Source organism: Antechinus flavipes, chromosome 4 (assembly GCF_016432865.1).
Source record: "Antechinus flavipes isolate AdamAnt ecotype Samford, QLD, Australia chromosome 4, AdamAnt_v2, whole genome shotgun sequence".
NCBI lineage: Eukaryota > Metazoa > Chordata > Mammalia > Dasyuromorphia > Dasyuridae > Antechinus > Antechinus flavipes.
This window is the reverse complement of record NC_067401.1, coordinates 429,159,338-429,186,210: the sequence shown is the minus strand read 5'-3', so window position 1 is coordinate 429,186,210 and position 26,873 is coordinate 429,159,338. Positions and strand designations below refer to the sequence as shown.

General features: G+C 37.6%; 1 protein-coding gene across 2 annotated transcripts in view; it reads left to right on the top strand.

Annotated features, from left to right (window-relative positions):
* Positions 1 to 26,873, top strand: part of POU2F1 (POU class 2 homeobox 1) — a 233,722-nt gene that overhangs the window by 203,708 nt on the left and 3,141 nt on the right. For both annotated transcript variants that reach the window (XM_051999028.1, XM_051999029.1), the window contains exons 11-15: positions 4,101 to 4,246; positions 10,396 to 10,575; positions 13,540 to 13,645; positions 24,929 to 25,265; positions 26,232 to 26,320. In XM_051999028.1, the coding sequence (XP_051854988.1) occupies positions 4,101 to 4,246; positions 10,396 to 10,575; positions 13,540 to 13,645; positions 24,929 to 25,265; positions 26,232 to 26,320 (858 nt within the window). The remainder of the gene's footprint in view (positions 1 to 4,100; positions 4,247 to 10,395; positions 10,576 to 13,539; positions 13,646 to 24,928; positions 25,266 to 26,231; positions 26,321 to 26,873) is intronic.

Below are 26,873 nucleotides of genomic sequence, written 5' to 3'. Positions count from 1 at the left end.
AAGTGATGCACTCCTGGTCACCCAGCTAATCAGTATCAAAATCAAACTCAATTGGTGCTCACTTCAAATCCAGCAGTCTATCCACTACACCATGACATTACTGTTACTTTTACTCAGTAAAAATAACCTCACATATTTCATAATTTGGTACATAAATGTTCCAGTAGAGACTTCTGGCAGAGCATGTGGGTTAACTCACTATCTCCCAAGGTAGCCCAGCTTATTGTACTTTTAGCCACTCTAGTTTTTTAGGAAGATTTTCCTTAAGTCAAATCAAAATATAGATTCTGCATAGCATTCACCTGTTGGTCCTTGACTTAGCCAGTCAGAGAAAAACAGTTGAAATTTTTTGGCTAGACTTTAGCCATTCAAATAGTTTTTAAAAATTAAAATTAACATATAATACCATCCTTAGACACTTAAATCTCCTTTACTCTAGGCACCCTAGATTTCCCCCTTACCAGTTTCATATTCTTATATCACACTCTTCTAGATGCCCTCAAGTTTGTCAATGTCCTTCTAAAAAAATGTGATGGCCACAAGTGAACACTTAACTCCAGGTCCAGTAGAATAATCAGCATTGTGCACATGTTAATTTAATCTCAAGAGGAATTTACCGTTTTTGGCAGCCACATCACAGTGTTGACTCATTAAATCAAAGAGTACACTGAGGGTGCTCGATCTTTTTTTAATTTTTCTTAATTTGTTATAAAATTAGTAATCATTCATCACCTGAAGCTTTTTCTACATAAATTGTTATTTAGCCATGCTACTTCAGTATTGTTTGTGTTCATTTTAAGTGAGGATTTGGATTTTATATTTATGCCTTTTACATTTTGTTATAAGGTCCATCATTACAGCTTGGCAGAGTCTTTATAAATCTTAAAACACCATATAAATGTGAGTTATGATTAGTTTGTGATCCTGGTTTTTTTGGTCCAATATGTTAGCTATCCTGCCCTAATTTCATCTTCAGATTTAATAATCACTCCAACTCTGCCTTCAGCAAATTATAGAAAAAAACATTGAACAAAAAATTCTTTTTTCGTAGCCCTGAGGTGCTTCATGAAAGATTTCCCTCCAGGTTAATACCTATCAATCATATAACTACTTTTAGGTGGATCTGCAAATGATTAAACAACTGGAACGTATCCATGCTCATCCAGCCCACAAGTGTCTATCTTATCTACAAGGATATTGTGAAAGACTTTCCCAGATGTCTTTTTAGTATACAAGTAGTGTGTGTCTATGGCATTTCCATGATCTAGAAGTCTAGTAACCCTGTCCAAAAAAGCAAGTGAGTCAATAAACATTTATCAAACTGTATGTCAGACATGGAGGATACAAATACCACAAGAAGAGGCTTGCTTGAGCCTTAAAGGAAGCTGGGATTCCCTAAAGGGAGAGAAGTAAGGAGCCAAGCATCCAGACATGATGGATTCTTGCTCCAGGAGCCAGAAGAGACAGAATGTCCTATGTGGGTGTAATGGGAAAGCAGTCAATTTTCCTATTTTCAAGGTGCTAGTGGTCTAGTAATAGTATAGTAATTGTCAAACACAGAAGTTTATAGTTTACATGAGAGGCAAGAGGATCCAAAAAAAGTCTCTCAACAAAGAGAGACATGTTCCTACATTAGCTTTTAGTTGGGCAGTTGGTGGTGGATTGAAGTGAGGAGACATGGGATTGGGAGGTAAGAAATGAGGAGAGACTAAAATAGGGTCTGGCTTTATGAGTGGAGAAAGTTAAGTGAATGAAGTGGAAGGAACCTATAAGACTTAATAACATTAATAATGTAATAATGCAGAACAGGGAAGAATTAAAGGTGATTTAAGTTAGGAACCCTGAGTGACTAGGACAGTGTTCTGCTTCAATAGAGATTGAGAAGTTAGAAGATAGCACCGTTTGAGGAAAAATAGAATGAGTTGCATTTTGGACATAGTGAGTTTGAGATGACTATAAACCATCCAGGTCCCCATGGCCAGCAGGCATGTGCATCTCTGATCTGGGAGGTAAAGAGAAGTGAGGCTTTGTAGATTGGGGAAGTTGTTTGCATAGAGATAATCCTTAATCCATCAAAACTGATGCAGTCACCTAGCAAGAGTGAAGTAGGAGAAAAAAGGCCCAGGAGGGAGCTCCTTGTCATGCATAGTAACCAGGACATGGATAATAAATCCTGCAGAGGAAGTGAAGATGTCTCAAACTGACCAACCAGGACAGAACAGTGTTTCACACACTTAGGAAGGTAGGAGTACTAAGGAGGAGATGACCAACTAGGGATCAGAAAGGAAGAACATTGAGGAGGGGCTATAGGAAGTGAAATTAGTTTAGTATGAGTTTTCCTTGATGAGCCCATACTACCTATTAGGGAGCACTTAACTTAATCTTAATTTCCTATTTAAAAAATATGTTCTGGAATTTTGTCACAAATGAATTAAGGTAATAAGCATTTATATAGTATATACTATATGCCAGGCACTTTGTACAAATATTACTCCATTTGATTCTCACAACAGTCCTGTAAGATTATCCCCATTTGTATAGTTAAGAAAACTGAGGCAGATAGACATTAAGTACTGGTAAGTGTCTGAGATCAGATTTGAGCTCGAATTCTCCTGAATCCAGACTAAGCACTTTATCCACTCCATCACTAGCTGCTTCTAATAGATTGGCTTTCCTTTTCTTTTTGAAATAGGACATTGCCCTTCTTGTATGACATTTTCCCTAAAACTTTATATGTTTTGTTTTGTTTTTCGAAAATCTGTGATGGCACTTTAGCCATCACATCTATAAATTAGGACATGTAGTTTGTCTTGTCCCACTTGAATTCACAGAGGAAAATTAGGTCTTGTGTTAACTGTCACCTCAACAATTGGGATTTTCAGCCCTGTCATATTTTTATTTGATAATTCCCAGTCTAAAGCTTATTATCAGATGAAACACCCCATCTATGTGATCTGAAACTCTTTAGTTTTCCTTCTAGCCTCACCATAGTTCCCCCTAAAAGCTCTTTTTATTGGTCTTAGTGTTTATTACAAATTTCAGCTTATCCTTTTAGTGTTTCTTGGTTTTATTCTTTCAGGACTATCTGAAAGGATTGGTGAGTTCCCTGTGCAACCTCATTGGTCTTTTTAGGTAGTTCTTCCTTTTCTTCATCATTAAATTCAATTTTTGGGTGTATCCCCTTCTTGTTGATTTAAAAAACAGAATTCTTACTTTGCATGATTTACATGCATTTATAATGATCCCTTATTGATTACCTAAGTTAGTGGATAGGAATATTAGTAATCACAGTAATCTCCTGTGTTACTGAGCCCTAAAAAGAGAACAAGTTGTGACAGATGGGATGAGGTTAAACTGAGAAAATTCTGATGGGTGTAGATGATTGTTCTGGTCTACCTATGATGCCAGAACTTTGACCCAGACTCAAACTCAATAAAAACTGATAATAATGAATTAAAAGTATTAGATAAATGAGGTAGTGCTTTCCAACATAAGGTCAAAGTTGTAGTAGTTTGCAAAGCACTTTATATTTATTATTTCACTTGATTCTTAACAAGCATGTCACAGATTATCTAATTATCCCCATTTTACAGATGAGGGAGCTCTGGCTCAAAGAAGTCAAGGCATTGATCATGGCTATAGAACAAGCAAGTGCAAGGATAGAAATGTGAGCAGAGGTGTTTACTGATTCCAAGTTTCCTACTGTCCAGGCCATTCCGCAGTGACTATCCAGGAAGGGTGGATGTTGAGTGCTGGGCATCCCCAGAGCCTCCAAAGACAGCAGAGGAGTGGGGGGAAACCCTACCTTAAAAAGTCTTTAAATGTCAAGGATTATTGAGAATTAGCTTTTTTGAGGATTTTTTTTTCTCTTGCTGACTCCATAATAAGTGTAAAAGGCTTCACAGAGTTCTGTGAAAATGTGATATCCAACTGAAGTGAACAGTTTTCCAGTCTAGAAATGAATTTTCAATATTTATTCTATTTAATTTACCTGAGATACTTGATTATTTTTTCCATGTACTTTTTACATTTTCTTGCTAAGAAGTACCAAGAGCTCGAGGTGTTGAACTAAGCCAATTACCACCATTTCTTTTCTGCAGAGAACCTCTCATCTGATTCAGCACTCTCTAACCCAAGTGCCCTGAATTCTCCAGGGCAGGGGATTGAGGGTTTGAACCGCAGGAGGAAGAAACGCACCAGCATAGAGACCAACATTCGTGTGGCCTTAGAGAAGAGTTTCCTGGAGGTTGGTTTTTTACTTTTCAGACAGGCAGATGCATCTGAATGTTAATCATAAAAATCATTAGTTTATTCAGAAGTAAATTTTGAGCCTCTGCTTTGAACAAAGCATTACATTGGATGAAGTAGACATAAAAAGATAAATCAGATATCTTCTCCAGCCTTAGGGGAATAGTCATGGTGAGGAAAGGAGACGAGTTAGAGAACTGTAATTTTTTAAAAACACCTGCGTTTAAATTCCATAATGTCATGCTGTGAGAACCAGAACAATGAGAAAGAACAGCTGGTTCAGGACATCAAGGTAAGCTTTCTAGAGGTGATGACTTTTGAATTGGCTTATGGAGATGGTTGAGGTTTTTGATAGTAGGAGTAGGGATGACAGCATTCAACATGAAGGTAGCAGCATGAACAAGAGTGTATTAATAAGAAATGTAATGGCATATGTGGAGAATATGAGATATCCAGTTTGCCTTGAACAAACTATGGTAGAGGAGTTTTCTGTCCTTACCGTCTCCCTTCACTTATGAGCAGATAAACTGGCTTTCTACTTCACTTATTCTTTCCACATGATTCCTCCTCTTTCTCTGTGACACTCCCCATGGCAAGTGGGGATCCCACCCTGTAGTTGAAATGTAAAGAAGTTTTCCTCCTCATTAAGGTTTACTCCTTTATTCATGATCTTGATACGATTTCCTTTTGTCTCTTTTGACTTTTCTTGACTACTTAGCCCCTTTTCTTCATACATCTTTGAGTTTTCCTCCAAGTGAACTGTTTTTCCCATCTTTCTATCAACATGTTCAGGTCTTTAAAGAAAAACACTTTCCTTGTTCCTTTTATGTACCTACTATCCCATCTTGTTTACTCACCCTCACTGCTTCAACTGATTTAAGAAGTTGTCTACACCAAATGCTTCCTTTCTGTCCTTAGACTCCTCACTTCTTTATTATTAGGTCTCAGTTCCATCATTCTAGGCGTGTATATATTCAGAGAAGATTCGTATAGCTGGTATAAGGGCTACTGAGCCTTTTTCAGGACTGCTTTCCATCTTTTGTATCCATCTTATCTACCTTTCACCTGTGGTTCCAAGAAGCTATAGCATGCACAGCAGCCACATCCTGGTAAACCATTTCAGCAGATAGGCTAAAAAAGGTTGAGGGTAACCAAGGGGTCTCAAACACTATAGGGAGTTAGGGGATTGTCTATCTCAAGTAGGTAAAGACTTCCTCTGGAATGGAAAATAAAAACTATTCCGATGGCCATGAAGGCCATGAAAGCAGATGCTGTGGAGTGCTTAAAACTTGAAGACACCAAGATTACCTGTTGCCATCACCAGTAATCTGTACTGTCACTGGACATTGATAACTCTGGAAAAGAAAGTGAGGTCAATAATTTTGTGGAATTCTTCCTCACTTAAATCCAATTTATATACTCTAGGAACTCTAGTCACAGCCATGCACAGGTGGCCCAGGCCATACATGATTGTGTTCTCACTAGAAGCATTATTGGGATTTGGTAGCCCTCTGAGTGTCTAAGCAGCCTTAAAAGGACTTGTATTGCTCACTTCTGGGTGTGAGTAAGGGCCTAGAAAAGGTGCCCTAAAAATTGTCTGTTTATTCAGTCCTGACTTGATTACCAGGGCAAGTGGAAATGGAGATCCCATCCTATATTTGAAAGACAAAAAAATACAAAAACTTGGTGAAAGTTGAATCCATTGTTCATTGGTAAATGAAACGTGTACGTACTCATAGACAATACAAAATCCAGTAGACCTGAAAGATAAACAGCTCTCGTTGCAAGAGTACTCAACAGGTATCCCATTCAAATAGTAGCCCTGAGTGAAACAAGGCTGACAAATGAAGATTACTGAAGTCAGAGCTGGTTACATTTTCTAGAGTGACTGCAATGAAAGGAGCATTGTGAAGCTGGTGTAGGTCTTGCAATCAAAACCAATCTAGGAAACAATTTTGAATACCTTCCAAAAGGGTTGAGCGACAGGCTCATGACAATGAAATTGCCACTTGCAAGAAAACACTATGACACCATCAACAATGACTATGTTCCCACTGAGCATATCCCAATGATTATCCCAATGAGATCAAAGAAAAATTTTACGAAGTCCTGGAGACCCTTATCATCAGTACGTCAAAGTAAGATAAGCTTCTAATTCTGAGTGACTTAAATGCAAGAGTGGGTTTAGACTACCAGACATGGCAGGGAGTCTATGGGAGGAATGGAGTTGGAAACAGCAAGAGCAATGGTCTTTTACTACTGTAGACTTGTGCATCACGAACACTGTTATTTCATTTACCTAAATACAATAAAACTGCACTCCCACAGCTAACATTGACATTTAATAGACTGTGTTATTGTAAGGAGAAGAGACAGACAGGATGTGAGAATGATGCAATGTGTGGTGCAGAGTGTTGAACTGATCATAGACTATCCTCTCCAAGCTCAGTTTTCTCATTCAACAAAAGAGGCAACCAAAAAGGCACAAAAACTTTCAGAAGAATTAATGTCAATAGATGAGAGTGCTTCTCTTAGAGAACAAGTCAATATGATATTTCTAACTTGGAGGGTAAGTTGAGCTAACATACAGTTGGCAACAATGGAGCAGAAAAGAAGTGGGCAACATTCAGGGATTGGGTGTACAGCGCTGCATCTGCTCATCTGGGTCAGAACACTCATGAACATCAAGCCTGGTTTGACAGAAATGATTGAGAAGTTCAGAAGCCTGTAAATGAAAGAACAAGAACTTCACAGGGTGTACCAGCAGGATAGTTCATCTCTAAGAAGGTAGCATTCAACTCCAGCAAAAGTAAAGTACAATCAAAATTTGAAGAAATGCAGGATTCTTGGCTCAGTAAGAAGGCAGATGATAGTTTTATGCCGATAATAACATTCCAAAGCACTTTTAAATACACTATAGGCTATTTATGACCCAAAGATCTCAATTAACTCAGTACTAATGGATCCACTTGGAGTGGTGATAAGGACGTGATCCTAGAGAGATAAACTGAACACTTCGATAGTGTTTTTACCAGACCATCATCAGTCACTGCTGAAGCTATTGACCATTTATCTCATATGGAAATCAATCTCTCCCCTAACTAAAGTTCCAACTGAAGAAAAGACTTTGAATGAGATTAGTTTCCTTTTGTGTGGTAAAGCACTGGGTACTGATTCTATTCCAGCTAATATTTATAAGGTAGGCGGTCCATTGCTCATATAAAAGCTGACTGAAATTTTCTGGATTATATGGTTAGAAAAGGTTATGCCCTAGCAGTTCAAGGATGCCTCTGTTGTCCATCTCTATAAAGGAAAAGAGAATAGATTGTTCTGCAGTAATCATGATGGGAGGGTCTCTTAGTCATTGCTGGCAGAATTCTTGCCTGAGTCCTCCTGGATATTAGGCTGAGCCTAATGAAAGCCAATGTGGCTTCAGAAGGGGCCAAGGAATAGTCAGTATGGTGTTTGGTGTCCTACAACTGCAGGAAAAATGCCAGAATCAGAAGAGAACCCTGTAGACAACATCTGAAGAACTGACCAAGGCCTTTGAAACTGTCAGTTATGAGGGCTTATGGGAAATTATGTCAAAACTTGGTTGCCCCGAAAAGTTCATCAGTAACAGTATGTCAGTTTCACAATGGCGTGCTTGCCTGAACTCTGGACAATGGACTTAATCTCATCCTTTAACATTCACCAGTGGAGGGGAATATGACTGTATGCTTGCTTTCCTCATGCTTTTAAACATCATGTTTTCAGCCATATTGTATTGTTTCCATGTTAATTGTCTTAAGAAAATTCTGAGCAACGCTTGGCAGGTTAAGATACCAAAACTGAGGTTCTTTCTCGAGCTAAATTTCCAAGTTTTCCAACTCTGCTGTTGAGAGTAGAACTCTGTTGGGCTGGCCACATGTTCAAATGCCAAATATATGCTTGCTAAAAAGACTATTTTATGGAAAACTCATTCAGGACAAGCACTCGTGGTCAGAAAAAAAAATGATACAAGAACACTCTTAAGATCTCTTTTAAGAACTTTAGAATTGATTGGGCACTCCTGGCATAGCTATGGGTTCTCATCAGAGAAGATGCTGTAATCTGTGAGCAAAGCAGAATTGAAGTTGCACAGAAGTATGAGATGCTACCCCAGATGTTCATATAGATTATTTGTGCTGGACCTGTGGCAGAGCATTCCAAGCTTGTATTGGTCTGATCAGCCACAGTTGGACACACTATAACTTGACTCTAATATAGTGGTGTTATTTTGGTCCTCTTTGAGAAAGAAGAGCAACAGCCAGCCATCTTCTTATGTCACCAGTGTCCTGCTAATTAGTAAATCCAAGGGCCTTCTTCTCTAGTCTCATTCTCCTTTCCCTCTTTGCTGATTTTGATGTAATTGATTTGCTACTGGACATTTTCTTTTTCTTTGACTTGAGAGAATACTGCATTTTCCTCACTCATTGTTTTCTAGCTACTTTTTTGGCTCTTCTCTCTGTTCCTCACATATTAATGTGGTTGTTTCTCCTTAGCCCCCTTCTCTTTCTTTTCCTTAGCAATCTTATTCACTCCTTTGGCTTCATATACTGCTTCTATGCAGAAGATACATAAATCTATATCTCTAAGCCCTGACTATTGTCCTGCACACTCACCAGCAATACAAATTCATCAAATCCTAATCCATACTAAGCCTTCTTCAGATTTCAATATTTCTGCCAGATTTACCACTGTCCACCCATTCTGCCTCGGCTCACAGTCTTAGAATTATTTTTACTCATCTTGAGTCAATTCCAAGTCCTTTCAATTTCCACCTACAAACCATCTCTCACTCATTTCTCCATTTCATTGACAAGTCCTCTAATATTGTCTTTTTCAGTACTGTAGTCATTTTTTAATAAATCTTTCCCTTTCCCATGTCTCCCCTTCCTACTCCATCCTTTCAGTAAATCTGATCTTACCACTTTTCTGCTCACTAATCTATTGCTTTTCTGAATAAGATTCAGCCTGTCTTGGGGCTAACGTTCAAGGTCCTCCACAATCTGTCACACCATCCTACTCTTAAAATCTTATCCACATATTCAGTGCTGTGGCCAAACTGATGTGTTGTCGTTAGAACGCACTATCTTGTATCCTTCCGCCTCTGTGTCTTTAATCATGTCATTAGTATCTGTTCCTTGAATTGCCTTCCATACTATCAGCGATTTAGGGAAGTGTCTACACCAAGCACATGAAGACTTCCCCTGGCAGAATGGACACATGAGAACAACTTGTTCCTGTGGTATGGAAGGTAGTGCCATGAGTGCTTCAAGCTTGGTCACACATTGAATCACCTACTGCATCCTGAGCCACCACCAGTCGTCTTGATTTTTGTCTTGTCACTTCAGTGACTCTGGAAGAGCTCATGAGGCTGATGACTATATAATTCTGCTTCACTTAAACACAATTCATACCCAACTCAAGGCATCATTGTTATTGGTCTTCTTTGAAGATAAAGGATAAATTATAGTCCCTTGTCCAAGTCTAATGAATTACTGTACATCCTTTGCAGCCCAAATCAGATGCTACTTCTTTTTCCAGGAGGTTCTCACCTAAAAAGCAGACAAAAAGTCCATAAAGGACTCCCCTTTGGTCTTCATGTAGTAACCTCCTAATCAATTTCTAATTCATTGTTATCATGTATTAACTAAATCTTACCTAAACTTTATTTAGTCCCAATGCATATACAGTGCTCTTCTTTTAATTCCTAAGAAGTTCAGACTTGATTTATTCAGTAAGGAGCCTTTAAATTAAATTTTTGGCAGGATAATGACATGATCAGAACTATAATTTCAACGTTACTTTGACTTTTTAAATATTTATTGTGTTCTTACTATGATTCCATTATAATCCTCATAATGTCTTCTTGTAGAGCCTAAGAATAAAATTTTAGAATAAAATAGATTTTATTATATAAATATTGGAGAAGTATTCTTATAGTTTCTAGTTTCTTATTTTCAGTTTCCCATTTATAAGAAAATGCATACTCATTTAGAAGGAAGAAAAACATTGATTGTAAAAATAATCTTTGTCTTTTGCTCTCTTTTTTGTTCATCATGAACTGTCATGCTGTGTGGTTTAAAAAGTCATTTCCTTCTTTTCCAAAATTCTTCATTTAAGAATCAAAAGCCTACCTCGGAAGAAATCACCATGATTGCTGATCAACTAAAAATGGAAAAGGAGGTGATCCGTGTTTGGTTTTGTAATCGCCGCCAGAAGGAGAAAAGGATTAATCCACCTAGTAGTGGTGGGACCAGCAGCTCACCTATAAAAGCAATTTTTCCCAGTCCAACCTCATTGGTAAGAAATCAAGAAAAAGGTGCACTACACTTTTTATATTACATTAGTGAACCTTAAAATTCTAAATGTCATTTAATAGGTTTTTTTATTGTTATTTGTATATCAGTCATCATTTAAATGTTACCAAGTATGTTTTTATGTACAACTGCTGCTTAATATCAGGGAGAGACCACATATTTTACACATTATTCTTTCTGATGTATCTAATTAAAAAGTTAATCACTTTCCTCCTTCTCTATTTTTTATTAGTTCCACTATCCTCTTCTCTTAATCATTTGATCATCTGCATTAAGAAATTAATTTTTTGTGTGATTCTAAAGTTCTAACAAAACATTATTGCTCTTTAGTTATACTAAGTAAAAAATCTACTTCCCAAATGAACAAAAGATGCAAACTCTTCATTTTTACTCATTTCTTAAACTAACATTAACATTGCATTATAGAATGATAAGAAGTGTGCATATGTATATTTTGTGTTTTTGAAAGATGTCATGTATAGACTGTAGCATAATGATTCCATAGCTGCTGTGCTATAAGTACCTTGGAAACCCTGGTACTCTGAAATAATAGGAGTGTCACAAGAGACTGTGATCCTCAACTAGTTTTTTCCTTTTTTAAAAGTACATCATATAAATGTGGAAATATGTTTAGAAGAATTGCATATGATTAATCTATATTAGATTACTTGCTGTATAGGGGAGAGAGTTGACAAGGAGGGAGGGAGGAAGAAAAATATGGAGTACAAGGTTTTGCAAGGGTGAATATTGAGAACACTCTTTGCATGTATTTGGAAAAATAAAAAGCTAGTGTTTAAAAGAAAGAAAGCTGTAAAAAAAAAAAAAGTACAAAATAAATTCAATAGATTCCTTTAAAGCTGCCCCTCTTGTCAGAATTCTTTCCATTCTCTACTATGTGTTTTGTAAATGCTCCATTAATTGTCCTCTCCTTTTTTTTTTTTTTTTTAAACGTTTGTCATCTCTCTCCCCCTGCCTTTCCTGCTTCATAACAAATAAGGATAGACAAGTAAAAGAGTGCACCAATTGGCCACTCTGAAAGCATGTATCCTGTCTGCTGCTGTAATTCAGCCCTATGTTTGCAAAGAGATGAGAAGCATGGTTGTCATCTGAATCTGTGATTATTAGGTTGACAGATTATCCATGTTCAATAAATATTAATTAATTAATTAAAAATTAAACTTAAGATTTAAAAAAAGTTTTTTAAATGTCATTATGTGTATAGATCATTATATGAATTGTTCCCATTCTCCTTTCACTTTGTATCAAGTTTTCAGATATGTCTTTCCAGATTTCTCTAAATCAATCCCTTTCATCATTTTTTAAGGCATAATAGTATTCTATTACATGCATATATCATATGCCATAATTTGTTCAGCCATTCCATGATTTATGGAAACTGTCCTAGTTTCCAATTCATTGCTAAAGCAAAAAGTAAGATTGTGATTATGTGGCTCCTTTCCCTCTTTCTTCAGTGATTTTTTGAAGATAGTTCCAAATTGATTTCCAAAATGACTGGGCTACTTCACAAGCTAACCACCAATGCATTTGCATGTCTGTCCTCCCATCCAACAATGATAATTTCCTTTTTTTCCTCAGCTTTATCAATCTATGAAGTATAAGGTGGAACTTTTGGATGATTTTAATTTACTTTTCTTCCAATAACACTTTTGAGTGTAATGCACAGCCCATTATGACTTCTTAATTTCTATAATAGAATGTAGTATTATGGTAGGCTCTCTCTAATATATAGTAGTTGTTTATTTATCCTGGGTCTTGGGAAATGCAATTGTAGCTCCATTGGCATATAATTGAAAAGAATTTTTTCTGAAGGTTTGAAGACTATGCAACTTGCATTTCTATGCTTTTTTTTTTTTTTAATTTTGTGATGACTCTTTTGGGCTTAGGAAGTTCTATAACCCAAAGTCACACTAAGTTTCCATCCATTGGTTTGATATGGATAATTTCAGACTCATACTATCATTATTAAATTGAGGAGCCAATTAGCCACAAAAAAATTTCATTTTGTACAGATTAATGATCTTAGGAGAAGGGACATACTGCATTTTAATTTTTTTTTAAATAGCATTTTTTCTGTTTATCTTTTTAAAAAAATCACTTGTCAATGCACTTAATTTCATTTTCTTTTTAAATCTTTATGTTACAATTTCAGATATTAGTGGTAATATTTGGGTTTATAAAATCATACTTTTCCAAGTAGTGCTTCATACTCGGTATTGAAAAGAAGGGGCAAACATTTTTTGTTACTGTTATTTACATTTGAAGAGACTGAGGTACCAATAAATTTCTTGCCCATTACAGTTGGGCAATAAGACAGTCGTAGTAACAGCCTAGATCTCTCTGACTTCTCTCTATAAATAAGCACTCAATAAATACTTCCCCATTTGTTAGACATTCCAGGACCTGGTATCACATTTTTTACTGGCTTGGAGCTGAGAAATAGGAGACTTAAATTCCTATAATTTTGTTTTTCAATCTGAGGCAATCAATGTCAAGTAAGGTTGGTGTTTTGGTGGAAGAGGAAAAACAAAAGGCATCCATAAAACTTAGACTTTAAAAACTGGAAAAATGCAAATTTACTATTATTTTCAATAGACCTCTACCCATCATAGCAAAAGTTCAATTAGCTGACATCAGTATCATTATTTTTCCATGATAGTTTTTAAGAAAATATATAAAATTTATTGCAGCTTTCTTACTGCGATATTCTGTAACTAGAATTTAATAAATATTTTTCATCTTTTATATCTAAAATTCCTTCTTGATTTGTGTTTATAAATGAAAATGTTTAAAATTACTAAATTACCACCTCGTTGCTTCCTTTCTACTCCCAGTAGCTATAAGAACATTTCCTGAGGGAGTCCTTGCTCTCCTAGATCACCTTTCAGGTATAAGCCCTTTGATGTTTATTTCACTTTTTCACCTCTAGGTGGCAACCACGCCCAGCCTTGTGACAAGCAGTGCGGCCACTACCCTGACGGTCAATCCCGTCCTCCCTCTAACCAGCGCGGCGGTAACCAACCTCTCTGTGACAGGTAAGAGGGGCACCTCTCGGGAGCCGCACGGTGCGGCGTTCCTAAGCCTACTGCAGTCAAGGAACTCGAAATTCCCCATAGAAATTGCTCCTCTCTTCTAAGGCAGGATGGGCAGAGTGCTAAGCCCTGGGGCACAAAGAAGGGTAACAACTGGCCCCTGCCCTGCAGAAATTCACTGTCTAATGGGGGGAAACCTGCAAACAACTCAGCAGAATGAAGGGGATTTGGGCAAGGTTTGTTGTAGGTGATGGGATCTTAACTAGAACTTGAAGGAAGATGGGAGATAAACATGGGGAAGGAGAAAATTCCAGGCACGGAAGACTGCCAGAAGTGTCCAGATCTGAAAATGAAGTGTTTTGTGGGAGAAACAATAAGAAAGTTAATGTCCCTGGATCACAATGTATGTGATGAAGAGTAGGGCACAGGGTGATAAGGTAAAAGGGGACTGGAAAGGTCAGAGGGCTCCAGGTTATAAAAGACTTTGAATGCCAGACAGGGGATTTTATAGTTGATCTTGAAAGTGACAGAGAACTGCTGGCGCTTATTGAATAGAGGAGTGACATGGTCAGGTCTGCCTTTTAGGGAGATTACTATGGCAGCTAAGTGGAGGTTGCACTAGAATGAGGAAAGATTTTAGGGCAAGCTGGCCACCCAGCAGTCCATTGCAGTAGTCTGAGCAAGAAAAGGTGTTGGTGTTCTTCACCAAGGTAGCATCAATGCCAGAGGAGAGAATCAGACATTTTGCAATAAATATTACAAAGGTAAAAATCCACAGACCTTGACTACAGATTGGGGGGCAAGGGAGGTGGTTATGAGAGAAAGTGAAAAGTCAAGGATGGTACCTAGGTTTTGAACCTGGGTGACCTGGAGGAGGGTCATGCTCTAGGTACTAATAGGGAAATTAGGAAAAGGGAAGAGCCTTCAGAGAGAGTTAATGGATTAAGTTTTAGACATGATGAATTTAATATATCTATGGGATGTCAGTTTGATATATCAGCTAGGTAGTTGGAGATGCAAGTCTGTAGTTTAGGAGAGAGGTTAGGACTGGATGAATAGGTCTGAAAATCAGCCTAGAGATAATAATTGAATCCATGGGAGCTGATAAGATCACAAATGAAATAGGATAGAGGGAGAAGAGAGCTCAAGACAGCCCAGCAGGAGAAAGGGTGGTCACAAGAAAAGAGAAGAATCCAGCTAGATCTGAAATAAAGTATCAACAAGAAGAGATTGTTCAATAGTTTCAGTTGCAAAGAAGTCGAGAAGATCGAGAATTGAAAAGAAAAAAGGAAAAAGTCAAATAGCAATAAATTGTGATCAGGTAAGGGAATTTCAGAGCTCATGAACGTGAAAGTGCTGGTCCTAGCAAGATCTAGAGTTTGACCATCCTTGTTTGTGGCTGAGGTGAGGAAGAGGAGAGGTCACATGAAATAAGTAAGTTGAGGAACTGTGAGGTTAATGTGTTTGAAGGAGTATCAATCTGTGTTTCAGACGAACCCTAGCATAAGAGCAGAATTGAGGGGGAAAGAAAGCCAGTGATTTAGAGATTGATACATAACAGTTGTCAGATTCTGATTGAGTGGTAGCTATGTATTGAGCAAACCTCTAAAGAAGGGAGAGGTCATGGAGTGATGGCAGTAGGCAACAAATAGTGAATTGATTCCTTGTTCTTGACCAGTGGGTCAGGAGAATGAGTAAAAATGCACCCAGTGTTGGAAAGGGAGATCAGGGAGGCTATCTTCATCAGGTAGTAGTAAGATATATAAGATAGAAGGATTTAGAAAGGAAAAGATTTAGTTACCTATGGAGCAAGTAGCTTTAGAATGAAACATTGGGAGTTTGAGTTGAAAGAAATGGGAATAAGAAATCAGGCAGTGAAGAGAGAAGTATTAAGATTGGATTGATGATAGCTGAGAATTCAGAATCATTGGAGTGGGGAGGATATGACCAGGGAGGAGTTTGTTAATTATTGAGGAATGACTTCAGGTAAGTTTTCATTTTTTGTAAAGAATTAGCCTCCAGATGAGTCCTCTCTGAACCTTAGGCAGCTCAGGTTGAGGGGACATATTCTGGGAGCTGAAGGAAGGTGGATCAGCAGGTTGAAGATTTAGAGAAATGGTCTTTCTTCTTCTTCCCTCAGGGAAGAGCAGTGAAATGGTGTTCTAAGGAAACCTGATGTGCAGTATATAGAATAAATTAGACAATGTGTTCAAACTGTGGTGAGAACTATATATTTTTTTTAATTAAAGCTTTTTATTTTTCAAAACATATGCATGGATAATTCTTCAACATTAATCCTTGCAAAACGTTGTATTCCAATTTCCTCCCATCCACTAGCCCCTCCCCTAGATGGCAAGTAGTCCAGCATTTGTTAAACATAGTAGAAGTATATGTTAAATCCAATATATGCATACATATTTATACAATTATCTTTCTGCACAAGAAAAATCAAATCAAACCAGAAAAAAAATGAGAAAAAAAATAAGATGCAAGCAAGCAACAACAAAAAGAATGAAAATACTATATTGTGAACCACACTCAGTTCCCACAGTCTTCTCTCTGAATGTAGATGACTCTCTTCATCATAAGATTGTTAGAACTGGTCTGAATAACCTCATTGTTGAAGAGAGCCACTTCCATCAGAATTGATCATTGTATAATCTTGTTGTCTTGCACAATGATCTTCTGGTTCTGCTCATTTCACTTGGCATCAGTTCATGTAAGTTTATAAGAACTTTCTTAAAAATAAGTTTTCTCCAACTCTGAGATACCACTACATACCTGTCAGATTGGTTAAGATGACAGGAAAAGATAATGGTGAATGTTGGAGGGGATGTGGGAAAACTTGGACACTGATACATTGTTGGTGGAGTTGTGAACACATCCAGCCATTCTGGAGAGCAATTTGGAACTATGCTCAAAAAGTTATCAAACGGTGCATACTCTTTGATCCAGCAGTGTTTCTACTGGGCTTATACCCCAAAGAGATACTAAAGAAGGGAAAGGGACCTGTAAGGGAAAAGGACCTGTATGTGCCAAAATGTTTGTGGCAGCCCTATTTGTAGTGGCCAGAAACTGGAAGCAGAGTGGATTCCATCAGTTGGAGAATGGCTGAATAAATTATGGTATATGAATATTATGGGATATTATTGTTCTGTAAGAAATGACCAACAGGATGATTTCAGAAAGACCTGGAGAGACTTACACGAACTGATGCTGAGTGAAATGAGCAGGACCAGGAGATCATTATATACTTCAACAATAATACTATATGATGATCAATTCTGAAGGACATGGCCCTCTTCAACAATGAGATGAACCAAATCAGTTCCAATACAGCAATAATGAATAGAACCAGCTACACCCAGCAAAAGAACTCTGGGAAATGACTATGAACCACTACATAGAATTCCCAATCCCTCTACCTTTGTCCGCCTGCATTTTTTATGTCCTTCACAGGCTAATTGTACACTATTTCAAAGTTCAATTCTTGTGCAGCAAAACAACTGGACATGTATACATATATTGTATTTAATACATACTTTAACATATTTAACATGTATTGGTCAACCTGCCATCTGGGGGAGGGGGTGGGGAGAAGAAGGGGAAAAATTGGAAAAAAGATTTTGCAATTGTCTGCTGAAAAATTACCATGCATATATCTTGTTAATAAAAAGCTATAATAAAAAAAAATAATAAGTTCTGTCAGGCTTCATTTAAATCACACATTCCTAAATGAATTTATTTTTTTTTTTAAATCTGTTAAATCTCCCTCTTCTTTGCTTCTAACCCATTCTTCATCTTTACCCTCCAGTATTTTCATCACCACCTATGTATATGTATATAGCAGTATAGAGCAAGGAACATTCCAAATCAAAATTGGATCAGAAGATCCATCAAGGTCCTAGAATGTCAGGAAAATGTTGATTGTTTCAAATCAAGGTGGCCATATGGTGTAATCATTCATTGGTTTATTGAGTGATTGTGTTCTAAGGTATAGGATATGTCTTTTATGTGTTTCACTGTCAATACAGTAAAAGCAACCTCTCATCAAGAATTGCTTGTAATTCTTCCATGACTTATACTTCTAACACTGTTTTGAATTGTTTCAAGGTGAGTTTCAGTGTAAGGCCCTGAAACATTCACCTGCTTCAAATTACATGACCTTTTAGATGTTTAACATTTTTTAATGTTCAATTTTGATCAACTTATTTCACTGACTTCAGTTTAGATTAAGTGATTTCTAGCATTGCTTCTATCTCGAAAATTCTATGCTTCTTTGATTAGTGGCCATGCCATCAGTCACTCAGTCATACAGGAACTTGCTGTGAGATAGTTTTTATGTTGCTTGATTTCTTGAGTCCAATCCAGTGATGAGGTAAGGACACTACTCCAGCAAGGAAAACACTTGACCTTCTCTGGTTTTTGTTTTATTTTTTAAAGTATCTAAAGCCTCTAATTCTTTAAACATTGGAAAATTAGTGGTTTTATACATGATCTCTGGTATGAGTAAATTCTGAAGCAGTTGTTGTTCAATCATTTCAATTATGTCTAACTTTTCATGACCACATTTGGGTTTTTCTTGACAAAGCAAAAATCTCCTCAGTCTGTATCTTAGAATCACCTCAATGGTCTTGAGTTCTGAAATTCTTCTATCTGATCCTAGGTCTTCTATGTTTGATCTCTCCCTCTTCTTTGCTTCTAACCCATTCTTCATCTTTACCCTCCAGTATTTTCATCACCACCTATACTCTGGCTTTATTTGATCTTGAGCCTACAGTTAGACAGTTCAGTTATGTATTGTCCTCCATGTTGAAGCTTTTGACCTTTTGTCCACCAATCTTTACCAGTTTCTTACGGCTATCTCCACAACCTTCTTTATTTGTAATCATCAATGACTGGACGTATGTCCCTTTTCCCATCCTTGCTGCTGGACTGATCTATATTTCTATTATCCCTTGACTAAACTTTTGATTTATTTGGCCTTCTGACTTCGAGGCTTTTCCCTTTCCAAATCTTCCTCTACCCAATTTCATGAATAATCTTCATAAGACACTAGTCTGGCGATATAATTTCCTTGCTCAGAAATTTCACAAGTGCCTCCAACTTGGTAACTTAACCAAGTCAACTTTATCCACTAAAAATTCATGTCATCTGGACAAATCTCAGCCCTCATTGCTTGCTAAACACATATTGTTTTGTCCTTTGTTGCTTGGTTTTTCATATTCCCTCTCAGGGTCTATTCCAAATTTTTTTCTCTTAAAAACAAACATTTTTTTAATGACTTCCTATGTGCAAGCTCCCTGTCCCAGTCCCTATTTCCTTCTTTCTCAGGAGATAGACTAACCATCTCCCATGAACTCTCATTTTCTCTACTTTACATCTTCATCTGTTCTCTCTTACTTTATAACAACCTAGGAGGAAAAAATGGCCCTTCTTTGTGCCAAGGTTGTCAAGTTGTACCCTTCACAAAGGTTGTTTGCCCATCTATGGTTCCCTCCCAATATCTCCATTTCTATTGGCTCCTGTTGTTTAATTATTTTTCAGGTGTGCCTGACTCTTCATGATCCCATTTCTGGTTTTATTCCCTACTTGAGTAGTTTGCCATTTCCTTCTTCAGCTCATTTTACAGATGACGAAGTTGAGGCGCACAGGGTGAAGTGACTTGCCCAGGATCACCCAGCTGATGTCTGTGGCCAGACTTGACCTTCAAGTCTTCCTTTCTCCCAAGCCCAATACTCCATCCACTCTGCCACTTAGTTGCTCCATGGTTTTTGTATTGCCGTCTGCAATTCTGCTCTGGAGTTGGCCCTTTTTTTAAAAATGGCATTAACTTATCCTAGCTTCATCTCAGATGCCCTGGATCTTTCTTCCATTTTATTGCCAGGGTCCTGGAAAAAAGAGTTACTTTTTCTGCCTCTGGTTTACCACCCACTCACTGTCCAGTCCTTATAATTTGGCTCCTTACAAAAGCATTTCTCTCTGAAGTTGCTTAACTAACAAATTAGCTAATCTCTCTCAATCCTAATCCTCTCTGGGGACCAACTTTCTTCCAGGAAATCTCTTCTTTGGATTTTCTAGATGTTTCTCTCTCTCAGTCCAGTCCCTGCTTGTCTGGCCACTTTTTCTCAGGCCTTTGCTAAACCATCACATGTGGTATGCTCCAAGGCTCTGTCTTCTTTCTTCTCTGGTTCCTCTTCATGAATTCCCACGAGTTTAGTTACCAAATCTAGGCAACTCTCTCTGTCTAGCCCTAGTGTTCCTCTTGAGTTAGTCTTGCATTATTCATTTCCTAGTAGACATTTCCACCCAGTTGTCCTCAAATCCACCATGTCTGAGACATCTTATAGCTTTTATCTCAAAACTTTTCCTTTTCCTTTTCTGTTTCAGTCACATGTTTTTGTAAGTCTGAGTTGTCCTCCACTCTTCATTTTCCCTCATTCCCCTGCATCCTATCAGTTAACAAGTCTTATTACTTCTGCCTCCACAGAATCATCTTCATCTGCCCCTTTCTCAACCCTCTCCTCACCCTTGCTGCTGTCCTGATCCACACTTCTATTATCCCTTCACTGGACTTTTGATTTATTTGGCCTTCTGACTTCGAGGCTTTTCCCTTTCCAACCCTTCCTCTACCCACCTTCCAGAATAATCTTCTTAAGATACTAGACTGACAACATAATTTCCTTGTTCAGAAATTTCACAAGTGCCTCCAAGATACGGTAGAAGCTCCACAGCCTGGGATTGACCAGTAAACATTTATTAGATGTCTGCTATGTACCGAGGAATTGTGCTCAGTCCAGGCTTGGGGGACACAAAGAAGAAAGTGAAATAGCTCCCTATAATCAGAGAGTTCATTTTATCTGAAGAAAAACAAGTGAAGATACAGCTGATTTAGAGGGAGGGCACAAATTCTCTATGGGCAGGCCAGTAAAACGATTAGATCCACAAGGGCTGGGCTGGTGCCTCCTTATGTTGGCTACAAGGGTGAACAAGTGAGCTGTTATTTCTGATGCTGGCCATTGATGCCTTTGGTGGCAGAGGTCTAGGGAGTTGAGTGGAATTGGACCCTCCTCATTCCTCTCCCCTTTCCTGTTTCCCTTTTTCCCTCTCCTCTTTCCTGTTTCCCTTTTTCCCTCTCCCCTTTCCTGTTTTCCTTTTCCCTCTCCCTTTTCCCTCCTGTTTCTCCTCCCACAGTACCACCTGGATCTGTTGCAAGCAGTAGAGTTGGAGTACAGTTGGGGCTGTCTTTAAGCTCTTCCTGATCTCAGGCTGTTTAATCTTGAACCCAGCTGTGGGCCCTTTTGGCAAAAGCAATATAGCAAATTTTCTAGACTTTGGTGAGGAGCTCTGGTGACTACAGGGAACCTCCTTGCTGGATGCTTTTTAGCTTTTTTTTTTGGCCAGCAATTTGTATTTGTTTTTACTTTGTGAATTGGTTTTTAACTTGAACACAACTTCTACCTGAGGGTATTAGAATAGGATTTAAGTAAAATGCCTGTTTGTTGAAACCCTTGGGCTGTAAATATTATGTTACACCTGGTGCATAATAACAATCCTGATCACCAAATATGTATATCTGCAAAATAGCTAGGGATAAGAAAGGGAGTCACAAAAGGTGTCAGCAGATGATAGTACATCAGCTGAGCCTCTAATAGGTGGAGAGGAGTAAGGTTTACAGATGTGGGGGGGTGGGAGCTGGGGAGGCACCAATGCCAAGGCTTGGCAACATATATCCTCAATGAAGTATAAGTGGGGAATAAGCAGGCTTTTAAAACAATACTCTCCAATGGACCTCCTCTTCATCATTTCATAATTAGATGGCACAGCTAAAGCACATAATTGTTGATTAAATAATATTCGATTCTATATACTTTGAAGGTTCTTTTCTAACCTCCTACCCAGTCAATATGTAAAAATGTAGGTGGCACAATGGGTAGAGTATCAACCCTGAAGTCAGGAGGACCTGAGTTCAAATCTGGCCTCAGACACTTAACACTTCCTAGTTGTGTGATCCTGGGCAAGTCACTTAATCCCAACTGCCTCAGGGGGAAAAAAGAAGAGAATTGGTAGCATGGAGAAAAGAAGACTAGAGGGGATGGATTATTGTCTTGAAGCATTTGAAAGTCTCTCGTGGAAGTGAAAATTGACCTGTTCTCTTTGTTCCTAGAACATAGAACTAGTGGCAACAATTGAGTATTAGAAAAAAGAAAATTTAGACGAGATATTGAGAAGATGGAACAGTAATGACAGCATGAGAAAAGTATTACAGACAATGGTCTCTAATTTATCAGAAGCAAGATTTTTAAGACTATTTACCCATGTAGTGAAGGATTGCTACTTCTTCCATAAAATTGATTTTAATATCTTTGTAGTACTTGTTCTTGTTCTCCCTCCCAACCCCCCAAATTATTTTATACTCTACATTTAGTTAGTTAGGTCTATGTTGTTTCTACCCAATAAAATAAAAATTTATGAGAGACAGAAAATGTTTCATTCTTTGTCTTTATATTCCCAGCTCCTGGAACAATACTTGGCACATAAAGGAGCTTATTTGTTAAGAAAAGGAGGAAAGCACAGAGGTTTGAACCTTTGATTATTTTCCTTATCAGACCATATTACACATGTGACCTTGTGCAAATCACCTAATGTGAACTTTAGTTTTTTCAAATACAAAGGGATGAAGTTGAACCAAAGGTCTTGAAGATGCCTTCTGACTTTGTTACCTGTTCTATCAGAAGTATATTTTTAATATCTTGTTGTGTTCATTTAGCACTATACTGGCACATAGTAGGCTCTTAGTATATTCTTGGGATACTTTTTCAAAGATATAATACTTTTAAAAATAATCTTTTCTATGCTGAAATGTTTGTGTTGGCAGGCCAGATTTTTGGTAATTTAGGCATGATATCCTGGATGGTCAGTTTCTGCATCCTGAAAAAATAATACTATTTGGTTACCCCTTAACAGGATAACTTGATATTGCAGGAGTGTTTAATTATGAATGTGGAAATATGTGTAGAAGAATTGCACATACTTAGCCCATATTGGATTGCTTGATGTCTATGAGAAGGAGTGGAGGGAAAGGAGGGAGAAAAATGTGGAATACAAGGTTTTGGAAAGGTGAATGTTGAGAACTGTCTTTGCATGTTTTTAGATAAATAATCTATTTTTTTTAAATGTCTAAATCTTACAAAACTAAATTTATTTTAGAAGGTTTTTATTGATATTTTTTACATAGTCTGAATTTTCCCTATGAGTTGCCATCCAATATGACAAACAATATTTTTAAAAGAAAAGAAAAATTTAGCAAATCCAATTAATACTTTGAAAAATTATCCTGAGTGGGGGAAAATGTTATATGCAATATTTTCCATTTTCGCATCCCCTCCTTTCAGCAAAGCATTGAATGAGGCATCTTCTCTCATCTCTTTTTGGGACAAGCTTGTTTTTCATTTTGCAACTTTCATTCGTTTTGTTGGTTCTTTTACATTTACATTTACATCATTATAGTCATGGGGTATCTTGTTTTTCTTCTGCTTCTCATTTCACTTGGTATCAATTCATGTAAGTCTCACAGAATTAATTTAATTAAAGGAAGATCCACTTGGCCTTAATAGCTTTCATGCAGTTGTTCTAGATGACCCTGGTTAGTATTTGTAGCACAAAGATCTCCTCTCTTTTCCTCTTTTTAGACTTTGTGGCTAGTCTCCTAATTTCACTGAAGTTATAAATCAGTAGGAGGGATTTGCTTCCTCTTCCATCTCAAGATATTGTTTGCTTTGTCCTTAAATAGATGGGGAGAGAGCATCACATAGATGCTTGTTAGGAGCTTACTGGCATTTTTACCAACTTGAAGCGTTTTGATGGGTTGCTCTTCAACCTCAAAAAAAATCTCGTCATCTATCATTTCTATTTAGATATTGGTCGTTCTTACATCCCACAGTGTTCCTGAGATCCTGGTTTTATAAAAGCTCACCTGTTATGTGAAGTCAGAGTCTCAGATTTGGGAGGTTTTGTTATCTCAGCCCTAAAGTGCTTGGTTCTGTAAAGCCCATTCTTGAGAGCTACAACATGCTTCCTGAATGAAAAAAATATATGTTTAAATGGCCAGTTGGGATTGTTCTTAGGCCAGTAGCTGTGGATATTCATGTTTCCATTTATTCCTTACTCTACCAAAAAAAGTATCTTTGGGTTAATTTTTGTTCTCTATTCATACCTCTAAAGAAATTTCAGGTGTCCTAATGAAGCATTTCAGAAGGGCTGAGTTAAGAAGGAGTCTTTTGTAGGCTGGGGGGGAAAGGGGAGTTACTATGAGCCTCTTTTGTCAGGGCAGTTGCTACTCAACCTGATATGATCTCCCATGAAACTCTGTCTTTTGTCCCTAAGAAAGAAGCTGATAGTGAGTTCTTCCTATTCTGTATTTGCTCGTTTTCTTTTATGTATGTGACTTTTCATATTAAAGATTCCGATCTATATTTCTAATGTTTTTATTTAAGATTCTTTTACTAAGATTCTTTTTTGTGGTTGCAATTAAATTAAGTTAGGAGTGAACATAAAAAATTAGCTATAGAGAGGCCAAATAAAACATGAATGTTGGTGGCCTGATTGTGCAGATGATTCTACTGTCTTTGAGAAAAACAATTCTCTAAGATCCTACATTTAGGCATGTGCCTCCATGGAGTTCAAAGCTTCAAAGGTCCCATATAACCAAAATCTTTGCTGCAACACTTTCTTGTATCAAAGAATTAAAAATAAAGTATATTCCCATTGATCTGGGAAATTGCTAAATTGTGGTGCATGAAAAAAATTGAATTTTAATATGCCATAAAATATGGCAAATATTAAAGAATTCAGAAAAAACCAAAGACATGTGAACCTGATACAAAATGAAGCAGAACCAGGAAAACAATAGATAGTAACTGCAAAAATATAAATGAAAAGAATAATAAAATGAAACTGAAAGCTGTATAATTAAGCCAAGATGCTTAGCCCTGGAGAAGAGTTGAGAATCTATGCCTTCCTTCCTCATTTCAGAGGTGGGGGAAATTAGCATCAACTGTTCTGGATATGTTGGGTTGTTTTGGGCTTTCTTTGTTTTTGTCCCTTTTCTTTTTTATTCTTTGTTACAAGAAAAAGTTTACTAAATGAGGAGATAGGGAGGGGTAGGTGATGTAAAAACAAAAGGCATAATTAGGAATGTATTCATTTTCCCCAGAAAAGCATTTTTTACTTAAGCAGAATTTCCAGGCAAAAGTTTCTATGTTCTAATCCAGCTCCTTCTTTCAGGCACTACAGAAACCACCTCCAACAACACCGCAACAGTGATTTCGACAGCACCTCCAGCTTCCTCAGCAGTGACACCCCCCTCTCTGAGCCCCTCCCCTTCTGCCTCCGCCTCTGAGGCATCCAGTGCCAGTGAGACCAGCACAACACAGACCACCTCCGCCCCTTTGTCCTCCCCTCTTGGGACCAGCCAGGTGATGGTGACAGCATCCGGGCTGCAGACCGCAGCTGCTGCCCTCCAAGGAGCTGCTCAGCTGCCTGCAAATGCCAGTCTTGCTGCAATGGCTGCTGCAGCAGGTTTAAGTCCAGGGCTGATGGCACCCTCACAGTTTGCAGCTGGGTAAGGAGCTGCCTTTCTCTGCTATCTCATGAAATATGTGAATGAAGAAGGAGGACTTCACATCACCGCCCCCTGTCCCTAATCAAAATGTTCCTGTTTTAAGGCTTTATAATTAACTGTCTTATAATCACTCTTCCAAGAAATTCACAATGCCTTAGTTAGATTTAAATAAATTTCACAACACTGCAAAGAAAGTGACTAATATCTTGATATTGCAGGTGTGTACTTTGAAGTACAAAGTCAGGAAGGTTGTACATACCTCCACTTACCAGACCAGGAACTGGTATCCTGATCTGATAAGAGTTCTTTGGTTTTTTGAAATTGGGATTCTCGCAAAATATCCAAGCTATATAGTCAGTCACAGTATATGCCCTAAAGAAAAAGGATCCATGTGATAGAGTCAGGAAATAAATGTAAACCATACTGATACTCACATGGTCTACTGCTTTTCCTATTTAACTATATCAGCTACTTGTTTCTAAGTCCAAAATACAATGGCATTATATTTCTTACGTTGTTTTTTCATGATCTGTTCTGTTATTTCAGATTATAAGGAGAAAGATTTATGCTGTTCCCAATTTTATATGATCATGTAGGAAACTTGAGAAGTTTCTTGAAAATTTAAATCTTTGTGCTGAAGCTCTTTTTCTTTTCAAAAAGAAAGGGGAAAGCATCTAAATGCACTAAAAAAATGTTTTTAAGGTCTGTTTAAATCAGTAATGATCTTCAACAAAGAGTTTTGCTTTAGTAAATATAAAGGAAAAGTACTTTTGAAGCATTAATTAAATTGCAATACAAAGATAATCAGATCTAGGAAAAACTATGGGAATTCTCTTAAATTTTATATAGAGTTACCCCAATTGTATTATTCTCTCTTTTCTCCATGTGACATTCTCAGACTGATGATAGTTTTTACTGGAAAGTAATTACTTCTCCCTGTCTTTGTTCCCTCCTTTGGAACTGCAGAGGTGCCTTACTCAGTCTCAACCCAGGGACATTGGGCAGTGCTCTCAGCCCGGCTCTGATGAGCAATAGTACACTCGCAACCATTCAAGGTCAGTTGCATTTTTTCCATTGTTGGCCATTCCATTTTAGGAATGGGCTGGGAGGGTGAGATAGAAGATTGATAATTATCTATATTCTTGAGGACAGAGAAAATATGCCAGCACTACTAGAAGTTTTTGCAAGATGTAGGTAGCTGTGATTGGGGATTTAGAACAGAAAATAATACGACTTGACTGGTTTAGGGTGGGAAAGATGCTGGTGGCATAGGTAAGAGAGTTGAGAAATCGCCCTTTTGTACTGCTTATACTTATGACTTGCTTGTTATCCCATATGAATAGTATATAAATATAATTACATAAATATGCTTACATTTTCAGTCTTGCAGATTCAAGGGATTCTGTAGTTGAGATATTTTCAGTTTTGCCTCTCACATTTCTCCTTAATTTTTCCTTAATCTAGGTTTTTGTTTTCTAATAAAAGAGCTATCTCAGATAAAATATTGAATAAGGTGGGGGATTTTGTTTGATTTCTGCAGGATAACAGACCCTGTTTCCTTGCATAGCTTTCACCTTTACAAGTGAGAAGTTGCGGAAGGCCTGGCAG